Source organism: Salvia splendens, chromosome 1, assembly GCF_004379255.2.
Source record: "Salvia splendens isolate huo1 chromosome 1, SspV2, whole genome shotgun sequence".
Classification (NCBI taxonomy): domain Eukaryota; kingdom Viridiplantae; phylum Streptophyta; class Magnoliopsida; order Lamiales; family Lamiaceae; genus Salvia; species Salvia splendens.
This window is the reverse complement of record NC_056032.1, coordinates 37,583,776-37,594,525: the sequence shown is the minus strand read 5'-3', so window position 1 is coordinate 37,594,525 and position 10,750 is coordinate 37,583,776. Positions and strand designations below refer to the sequence as shown.

The window sequence follows — 10,750 nt, the reverse complement described above, 5'->3', positions numbered from 1 at the left end:
GTGATTTAAAATTTTAAGTGCGTCACTTTTTAATGTACTAGTATGTAATGATATTATTATTAAAAATAATATAAAAATATATACTATAATACAATAGAATGGTTGACGCTGAAAGAGTATAAAGTTGGATTGGATAAATAATGTGGATGTGATAGAAATTAATTAAAGATTAAATAAAGTGGTTGAGTGGTTATTTGCTGATAAATATAGTCAGAAAGAGCAAAATAGTACTAGTAGCAATGTAATTCCTCCATCCGAATCATTTTTCTGTTTTGAGATGTCATATTTAAATGATACATTTCTTGAAAAGGAAACATTATTTTCTCTACTTTTTTCTTCTATTTCTTACTTTATTCTCTCCACTTAATTTAGAAAACAACATTATGTCATAATAGAAATGCTCTACTTAGAGTAGTACGGATAGAAGTAGTATATATACGGCTAAGACAATCACGAATTTCAACTAGAAAAAAATAAAGGATATCCAAACGTGGCCTTAAGGCTAATAACCCTCAATTAAATAACCAATCGTCCCGAGTTCTCATTTCTCGGCCATCCTCTCGAATTCTCTCCGCCCTCTCGACGCCGCCGACTCTGTCTACATAAGCCGCCGCCTTCCGCGACTCCTTTTATATCGCACCTACGGTAGCTTGTCTTTTCGTGGAAAAACAACTTCAAGGTACGCATTGAGTGCAATTTTAGGGTTTCTGTTCTGAGGCAAGATTGGTACTTTTATATGCATCATTTGATTTCTTAGGGTTCTAACTGATTTCATTTTCTATTTCTTCCTTTCAGGATAATTAATTTGCAAGTTCGGCATAGAATGGCACACAGGCTGCTGAGGGACGCGGAAGCCGATGGGTGGGAGCGGTCTGATTTCCCAATTATATGCGAGTCATGCCTTGGCGACAATCCATACGTCCGAATGGTATTTTTGCGGTTTCGTGTTGCCAATTTTCTCTTTGATTGTGCATTGTTTTATGCGTGTAGAGATTGATTTAATGTGGAAGTAGGATCTGAGCTAGCGTTAAGATGTTTATGATACTCTGTTGTAGGGATGCCAATCGGCCCGGCCCATCGGGTTGCGGGTCAATCGGGTGCTGGCTAATTGTGAATTCTTTCGTGTTGTAAATGTTCAACCCTAACCCGAGCTTTTAGGCTAGCCCAGCGGGTTAATCGGGTTGCTACCGATAAGATTAACATGCGATCAATCAAATAAATAATGATGAAAATTAGTTATATTCATAAAATGTAAAATATTTAATTATGATAAATTTGAGATATATGGTCAAACTCAATCATAAACATGATCAAATACTAATATTTGAGATATTTCGTGAAATTTTAATGCATGTTTTAGAAATTTAAATATTCTTAAGTGAATTTGAAGTTTTTAATTTATTTATCAATTATTATATTAATAAAAATTCAATATATAATTTGTATATTTAATATAAAATTGAAAGTTATTTTTGTAGTTATTTATATTATAAAATTAATCAATGAAGTGTCGAATTAGGAGTAAAAAATAGAATAATAGAACTTGTGTTTCGAGCCAGTCCATCGTGTTTTCAAGTTTAGCCATAACGGGTCGCGGGTTAATCGGGTGCGGGCTAATCGGGTTTTAATTTTATCGGGTTAGAAATTTCCAGCCCTAACCCTATAAATTTGGTGGGCTATTCGGGCCAGTCCACGGGTTGCGGGCTACAGACATCCCTACTCTATTGTGTGCAACATAATCTCTTTGGTAGACGGTTTGTTGGTAAATGTTCGTGATTTCGATTGGCTTCTGTTTGCAGTGTGAATATTGTAAAATTTCCCTTGTACTTTTTTACTCATACTTGCACTTTGCTGCAGACAAAAGCAGATTATGATAAGGAGTGTAAGATCTGCACTCGGCCATTTACGGTGTTCAGGTGGAGGCCTGGTCGTGATGCAAGATACAAGAAATCTGAGATATGCCAAACTTGTAGTAAGCTGAAAAGTGTTTGTCAGGTTTGCCTTTTGGATCTTGAGTATGGATTGCCCGTTCAGGTTCGCGATACTGCCCTGAGTATTGATTCTAATGATGCCATTCCAAAGAGTGATGTGAATAGGGAATACTTTGCAGAGGAGCATGATCGCAAGGTATGCTTCCTTCAAACTCTTTCCATGCACATATCTTGATTGGAATTTACTTTTTTATTGTCTTCACCAATTTGGGACTCATCAAAAACAGTTTCATATCTGCTATTACCTATTCAAATGACTTGGTTAGGGGAATGCCTGAAAGTTAAATGCCAATAGATCTTATGGGCAAGCTCTTGTGATTTGCAACATTTTAGCTGCTTGTGGCATCTTTTCTTGGTGCTAAGATTGCTAACAATTCTCTGTTGTAAATACATATTATTAGTTTTGCAATTTGATCTACAAAGGCCCCCAAGTCATGAAATCTATGTTGCTGGGCCAAAAGTCTCTTGTTTGCTAGTTTTGGCCTCCTTCCATTCATTCTCAGGCTGCTTGAAGATTTTAACTGTGCTTTTATATTCAGATTAGTAGTATGATAGTTACAATGCGTCTCTTTGATCCACTTTTGATAACTAAAAAACTAGTTAAATGCAGACAAGGGCTGGGATTGATTATGAGTCTTCATTTGGAAAGGCTCGTCCAAATGATACTATTTTGAAGCTCCAGAGAACCACACCATATTACAAGAGAAACCGAGCTCATGTTTGCAGTTTCTATGTTCGTGGTCAATGTACAAGAGGTCCAGAGTGCCCTTACAGGCACGAGATGCCTGTTGAAGGTGAATTGTCTCAACAAAACATTAAAGATCGCTACTACGGGTATGTTAAAATCATTTTATTACATAAAGATCTTTTTCTTATCTATATGCATGCATTATTGTACATGAATGCTAACAATATCGCATTGTATGTACTATTTATTGGTCTTTTGATTTGGTAATATGTCTTGCAGCCTTGCATATTTTGAGGTTTGGATAGCAAAATCAGCTGGTTCACTCCACATCATATGTTATACTAGTTGGTATCAGGATATAATTTTTGTCAAGCCTTATAGTATACTATAAGTTGAAATTTCATATCTATCATTTTTTTGCTGTTCAGCTTTGTGGTGCTGGCTAATAAATGATGTACATATATTAGTGTCTACTTCTCTCATCCTTTGTACTCTCTGTTTCTGTTCCTCTTTTCCCCAGCTCAATGGATTAGTCTATGCTTGGTTTATCTTCTCATAATATACTCAGTATGTTGCTGTCTTATTTCATACAATTGCAGAGTGAATGATCCAGTGGCAATGAAGCTATTGAGCAAGGCTGGGGAGATGCCTTCTTTGGAGCCTCCCGATGATGAGAGCATTAGAACCCTCTATGTGGGAGGGCTTGATGCTAGGATTACCGAGCAGGATCTAAGGGACAACTTCTATGCACATGGAGAAATTGAGTCTGTCAAGATGGTTCTCCAGAGGGCCTGTGCTTTCGTGACTTACACGACACGAGAAGGTGCTGAGAAAGCAGCTGAGGAACTTGCTAACAAACTAGTTATTAAAGGCTTGAGGATGAAGCTACTGTGGGGCAGACCCCAAGCTCCAAAGCTGGACTCTGAAGGCTCTGATGAAGCAAAGCAGCAAGCAGCCGTTACTCACAGTGGGTTGCTCCCAAGGGCAGTCATATCGCAGCAACAGAACCAGCCTCTTCAGGCTCCCCCACCTGGCGGTCAGACTCAACCGCCACCAGTGCCATATTTCAACATTCCTCCTCTGCCTCAGCATGAGAGGGCGTATTATCCTTCTATGGATCCCCAGAGGATGGGTGCCCTCATTCCATCTCAAGAGGGGCCTTCCAGTGGGTCATCTGCATCTAATGAAAATAGAGGTGGTTCTGAACAGCAGCATCAACAAGCTCAGCAGTATGGCTACCCGAGCATGGCGCCCCCTCCAGGTCAATTTTACCCACCGTACTACCAGCAGTATGGCTACATGGGACCACCTCCTCCAGTGCTACCACCTAATCAACAACACCATCAACAAACTGCTCCAGCTACTGGGACGTCGCAGCAGCCATGAATGCTGCATTCTAGAATGCTTGTGCCATTGTTGCCAAAAAATTTATATCCAGTTATGGTTCAACTGTGTTTAAGCTCTTGATTTTCTGAACATGGTTGCTACATAATAAAACTTTTCTTTTCCTTTCCCCTTTGGTGTCTGTTTGTTTCTTATAATCTTCCATAATATTATGGCCTAGATAGAAATATATTCCAGGTCAAAATGTTGTTGAAATTAATTGGAACTTCTGTTGAAATACATTCCATCATCAAAATTACTACTAATATTCAATGGAGGCCAGTTTGTACCATATTTAGGGTTTGATCAAACAATCTATTCAAGCAGATAATGTACATATTTTTTCGTCCATAGATCCCTTAAATCAAAGACGAACAAATAGCACAAAATCTGACAATTTCAAACCTTGAATTATGTTTCTGTATCTCCTCAAACCAATGTACATGTTTCTCAAAGGTGGAAATAGGAAAACCCAAGTGACCAAATTTATGCATTCTTCAGTCAATTACTCTTTTCCATGTTATCAATATTCTATCCAACAATTTGATGACGACATGCAAGTAGAAATCATATTGTTGATTACTGATGTGTTGCTCAAAAAATTGAAAACTGCAATATAGAGGATCCTATCAAAAAGAGAAATGGACGTGAAACTATTGATCTAAATTTGATATTCAGCATACAGCCAATGACAGTCTACTTCACCTGCAGATATGTGAAAATAATCCAGAAAACTAATATCGCTAATAAAACTAATAGATCCAAACATAGGAAAGTAAGACATGAATCTTTAAAAAGATAAAACCATCAGGATGATGGGAATCACTAACAATGACTAAACTTGCCTAACAAAACTGATGAAAAGCAAACTCTCTCTTATACTGTCTTAACTGATCGTGCTCATATACTACTCTGCAGTGGCTGAGCCTCGAGCGAAAGATTTTTAGTCAGCTCAGCAAGTGATGAAGAATCTGACTGAGTGTTCTTGGCGGACTCTCCAGCCTACAATTCATTTTAGACATGAGTCAGACGTAAAACATTTTGCATCAGCATCAGTAACCACACAAGTGTGTGCATAACCAAAGGTTCACCTCATAATCACTGTTTCTAAAACCATTGGTGGTTTGAGAAACTGTGCGTCCACCCCTCTTTGCCTTCAGCACCTTCTCACGGTTTTCATAAAAGTTGAAGTCATCGAGTACGCAAGTTTTAGCAGAATAATTTTTGAAAATGCTTAGAATTTCTAGGCCCTGTTTCAGTTCAATCTGCCAGAAACAATGCAGAGTTAAACAGGATCACAATGCAGAGTTAAACAAGATCAGCCTAAAATGATGAGCTTGCCCAAAAAGGAAATACTACCTCTTGAGTGTCCCTGCTATAAGTGACTGCCCTGTTCTCATTGTTCTCAAGGATAATGTGTCGCAATTGCGTGTTGGGGACATCTTTTATAATGTGCCACTTCAATGGGAAAAAACCATTCCATTTGTCGAGCTGCCAAAAGTCCATATTTTTACTAAAATCAACCTGCCCAATCATCTCAGCAACACCAACAAACTGCCCACTTCCATTCACCTGAAATCAATCAAAGAATCTTCTGACTCTTAACTACCGGATACAAAAGTAATTAGATGAAGAACTATATAAAGGATAAATGGTAGTATATGGCTAATAATATGTCTATAAGAAGATAAATGACATGTGACCAATAACAGTAACTACTGACTTCTAATACTAGATCACAATAAAGGAGCACAAGCTCACCGAAAAAAATAGGAAAACTGGACATTTCTTTCCTGCCTGTGTCATTTTAGCACCAGCTTCACGGAAAGCAGCATCTAATTTCTTGTTACCATTTCGAGTACTTGACCAGACATCATATTTGATGCATTTGTGAATATCATCTTCACTATATGACTTGATTACAAAGAACTTTGCACTATCATACTCTGCCTCAAACTCTTGCAAGTTGTAATTATCCCTATCAATTGCAAGACCCAGTTGTTCAACTTCAGCTGGCAACTTAGAGGAATTCCGATTGTCAGACCTAGGGCCACGAGTTAGTTCACTCACAGCATTTATTTCTCCACATCTGCCAAAATTTTCTCTTGACTTGGATCTGTAACTGTTGTTCCACAACCCAACATTCGACTGGTAATTTACTTGACCGTATTGCGGAAAAGAACGAGGATTCCGGCTGGTAAGTGAAGAGAAGTTTCCAGCTGGCTGGAGACCAGCACCCAACTGCAAGAAAATAAAAATCAAGATAAGATGTCTAACAAGACAGCTATGATATTAAAGTACAACAGAAGGCATATACAATATCAAAAATATTTGCACAATTTATTCTATAGCCCAAATGAATTGGTAATAACAAAGTGAACTTGGGAATATACTGCAATTATGAGGTTCTCAACAAAAAAAAATACTCCGTATTAAATAGTTATCATTCGCTACTCCTCTCCAATTAAAACAAATCTGATAATCCATCACCGAAACAAGCTGCCGGATTTCAAATAATTACAGCTTAGAAGTATAATTTAAACAAACACACTAATATATGAAAACTGATCCCAAGAAAAACTACCTTCTTCAAAGGATGAAGATACTGATTCTGATACATAGACCTCGAAGAATTTGGCTGTTGGGTTTTGGAATTATAAGGCAAAGCTGAGGATTTGCTTGAGAGGTTGCCATTAGTTTTGCCAACGTTAAATCCATTTGACCTCCCAGAGCTACTTTTATTGCTAAACGAACCATTCCCAGCATAGGCCAGATCATATGTATAATATGGAAACACCTCTGACCCATATGAGCAGGGATACTCTGATGATGTGTAAGCTTGTTTTCCATCAACACCAACAAAACCAGTTGAGTATGGACCATAGCTAGGAACGTAATATAGGAGAGAAGCATTATCTTGTTGGATGCCCTGGTAAATCAGAGAATCACCATATCAGAAGTAAAATTCAAGACATAATGAAGTCACAATCAGAAAAACAGGAGTTTACAAAATCAAGAAGGCAAATCAGAAAGACCATACCGCATAAGAACCACCAGGTGTGTTAGAAAAATCTTTGTCAACAGACTGGGTAAAGTTACCATTGTAACCTATTAGAACATAAGGAAAATATTTGATCAAGTTAAAGTCTAATTTAGAAGAACCGCAGCTACAAATATCTCAAGATAACAATTATAAGTAGATACACCCATCCAACCATTACAGCACCCAAATGCTCACCCAATTCTAATAACCAAGAAACAACTGAATAGTTTATAAACTCTACCACATAACTATATTAATGGCAGCAACCTTGACTAATATAATACCCCATAAACTAATAAATTTCATTGCCTAATGTGATATTCTCTGCATCCCTTTAGTGATTAATCTTGGACTGTTTTACTATTTAGCTATCCCAATAAGCATGACCTGTTTCCTTTTTGGGTAATCGCTTAAACACTACATTATATATGTGGGCACACACACCTTACACTATAATCTCACTCTCCTAAATGACCATGTCAAAAAGAAACAGGCCAAGCTTAATGGGATCAGAGATAGTATTATTTTTCTTCAGAACTCTTGCAGCTTCTTCATAACATAATAGAATGGTATTAAATTATAATAATATGTACTACAGTATTTATCATAAAATGTAGCAATTAATGGGGGACGGAGGGAGTATATCTTATGTCAGAGGTTCAATATCATGGATATACAATTATGCTATAAGATCTAAACTGTTGTTGTAAATTCCAGCTAAAGATAAAAACCTTACCTGAATGATAGTAATCATAACAGCTGGTAGGCGGGTAAGAGACACCCTGATCTGAACTTACAGGTTGATCAGTTGCACCTTTTCCAGATACAGCATTGCTCCCAGCAGATACAGATGACACTGACTCAGATGGTAATTCATCTTTCACCTGAAAACATGAGGCCTACGGTTACAAAAACATATTATTGTAATCTCAATATAGGGCGGTTATAGAATACAATTTTTTTTACTCTCACTTGAGAAAATTATTGCAGAATCATATGCTTCAAAACTATATACATGCATGATGCATCTCAATAATTATAAATGCAAGAAAGAAAAAGAATATGCACAAAATTGAAAGCTCTTTTGCACCATATTAATCACTGTTTGTAAACTATTTGTGTCCAGTCCCCCTGAAAATTTAATTTTGAAAAACCATAATCATGGTATTGCTGTGCTGTTGTCAGAATATTTTCATGCAATTATATAAGAATATCTCGAGAGGTGAAAGAAGAAGCGTGTTAAGTAGATGGAGATGATTGAAATGCCTCACAAGAGGACCGCAGAGCACCTTGGCAAATAAAATCAGCTCAAACACAATCAATCACATGAATAATAGCAACACCAGTCCAGTGACGGAGAAGGTGCAGCTGTTTCTACTCTTTGTAGCAACTAGCAAGTAACAAAGGAACTCAGGAGGGTTTAACAATTAGTACTTCTTTCCATAAAGGGGTGGAGTAAACATAATAACATATACAAGTAGACATTTACATAGGAAAACAAGATGTTGTACATGAGTCATGAGGACTATATTAAATGAATATCAGTAAGAATCATATGACAATAAAGCCCATCTTAATTCTTAAAAACAAGTAACAAGAGAAGCTAATAGTTTTACATTAAAATAAACCAAGTCATCAAACTCTAACCATGTTTTTATCAGGAATATTGATTGATGATTCGGACTTTGCAGCAGGGGCATTTAGCTGATCTGCGTGCAAGAAAATGGCATCAGATAGAATCTTCAACAATACAAGACTAAAAACGTTCAAGCAAACGTCAATATTGCAGGGAAGAAGTGCCAATCAGTTTTTCTTCAAGTCATATTACATTCCCATTGACCAAAATACCAAAAGGACGTACATGTCTGTATTAGCTTGTCCCCGGCCATGTTAAACTCCAATATTATCTTGTTGACCTACAATAAACAAAAATAATTTAGTAAGGTAAGTGGCCAGCACCAAAGCCAGGTCATGTTATATAATCACTTCAGTTGACCTTTCCTATGGCCAAAACATTAGGTTTTGTCAATAAACAGAACATCTGAAACATTATGGAAAGTTCAAGAGTTAACGTCCATACCCCTAGTGCAAAGGATGACGCTATTCTTCTCCTCTAAGAAACACACTCGAGATTGTTATCCCTTTACAAGTTCTGAGATATTAATATATAGAAAAAGAGGCTCAACTTTTACTAACCAAAAGAATTAATGAATAAAAATAAAAGGGTGATAGGACTTCTACGTGGCTCATGTGTAAACAAGAAATGGATATAGGAGTACTACTATTTTTCAACTAATTTTGGGGAGAGAGCACATATCCCGTAACAAACGGTATTATCTTCGGAAAGTCCACAAAATTTTGACTTGGTCGAACAGAAAAATTTTATTCTGATAGCCACAAGCAAAGAAAGCCATTGCCTCTTACGCATAACCATGAATTCATCAGAGCCAAAAAAGAGAGAGGCTTAAATCAAAGATTAAGAGTGGCTTAAATCATAATATGCCGATATAATGAAACAGCGCATACACGTGTACAGAAGATATTCCATAACATATTGCAGTAATACATAAAAATTAGCAACTCGTGCTGTTTTGAGGCTAGAGCTAACCCTCAATAGAAAAAGAAAAAAAAAACACGCGCATTTCGTGCTGCTTTACCGAAGTACTCGTATATCACTCTCAGTAAGCAGAAAATGTCATACTACTACTATATTTGAAAAAGAAAGAAATGGAGGAAGTGTGACTGAGACCTTGGAAGCCAAAACCCCTGAAGACACAACAGAGATGAACACGACAACTCAAATGGCTTTAGAGCTTCAATTCTGAATGCATACGAAGCTAAAACCCTCTTCGGTCTAAATGCATACGAAGCTTTACACAAGTAATTCATGACGCAGAAAAGAAATAGAGACAAACTTGAGATCCATTCAAGGAGTAACTTGAAAATTGCAGAGCAAGCCCAAAATTGCCACCGAAAAAAGAGAGAGAAAAATATGCCAATAAGAGCATCCATAATGGTTTTTGCCCCGTCATAGCTCAGCCACAAACTCCTACTGCCACATCATCAGCACTAAAAATCCACCTGTCATATCATCAGAACAAGCAAATAGTCCAGCAATAGTCTAGCCACATCACTCCTAATTATATAAAACAAATAATAATTGACAATCACACAAAATACGGAATTAAATTTACGACACAGATACGGGAAAATTCAATAATAATATTAAAAATTAAAAAAGTACATTAATTAAAAAAACACACTTCATTAAAATTAAAATAACATTACAACATCTTCATTAATGAGTTTGTCCCACATCGAAAGTGGAATATAAAACATTCAAGGATGTCTCTATAAAAGAGAAACAACCAAGAATGAGTTTGTCCTACATCGAAAGTAGAACATAAAACATTCAATGATATCTCTATAAAAGAGAAACAACTATGAATGAGTTTGTCCCATATCGAAAGTGGAACATAAAACATTCCAGGATGTCTCTATAAAAGAGAAACAACCAAGAATGAATTTGTCTCACATCGAAAGTGGAACATAAAATATTCAAGGATGTCTCTATAAAAGAGAAACAACCAATAATGAGTTTGTCTCACATCGAAGTGGAACATAAAACATTCAAGGATGTCTCTA

General features: G+C 36.7%; 2 protein-coding genes across 4 annotated transcripts; one reads left to right on the top strand and one right to left on the bottom strand.

The window, feature by feature from the left end:
- Window positions 1-483: 483 nt before the first annotated feature.
- Window positions 484-4,193, top strand: LOC121749316 (zinc finger CCCH domain-containing protein 40-like). The gene is made up of 5 exons (XM_042143899.1): window positions 484-679; window positions 796-928; window positions 1,858-2,127; window positions 2,602-2,825; window positions 3,279-4,193. Exons 2-5 carry the CDS (start codon window positions 824-826, stop codon window positions 4,063-4,065), a joined length of 1,386 nt encoding a protein of 461 aa, XP_041999833.1. The 5' UTR covers window positions 484-679; window positions 796-823; the 3' UTR covers window positions 4,066-4,193.
- A 493-nt stretch (window positions 4,194-4,686) lies between these two features.
- Window positions 4,687-10,061, bottom strand: LOC121749302 (YTH domain-containing protein ECT3-like). Of its 3 annotated transcripts, none has more exons than XM_042143887.1 (10): window positions 9,855-10,061; window positions 8,967-9,021; window positions 8,753-8,814; window positions 7,842-7,989; window positions 7,103-7,170; window positions 6,647-6,991; window positions 5,824-6,303; window positions 5,422-5,634; window positions 5,154-5,327; window positions 4,687-5,064 (listed from the first exon to the last, which is right to left on the bottom strand). In XM_042143887.1, exons 2-10 carry the CDS (start codon window positions 8,992-8,994, stop codon window positions 4,963-4,965), a joined length of 1,620 nt encoding a protein of 539 aa, XP_041999821.1. In that variant the 5' UTR covers window positions 8,995-9,021; window positions 9,855-10,061; the 3' UTR covers window positions 4,687-4,962. The 3 variants fall into 3 exon arrangements, with proteins under 3 accessions (XP_041999821.1, XP_041999818.1, XP_041999824.1); XM_042143884.1 differs by lacking the exon at window positions 9,855-10,061 and adding an exon at window positions 9,186-9,246; XM_042143890.1 differs by lacking the exon at window positions 9,855-10,061 and having other exon boundaries at window positions 8,753-8,809.
- Between the last annotated feature and the right edge of the window lie 689 nt (window positions 10,062-10,750).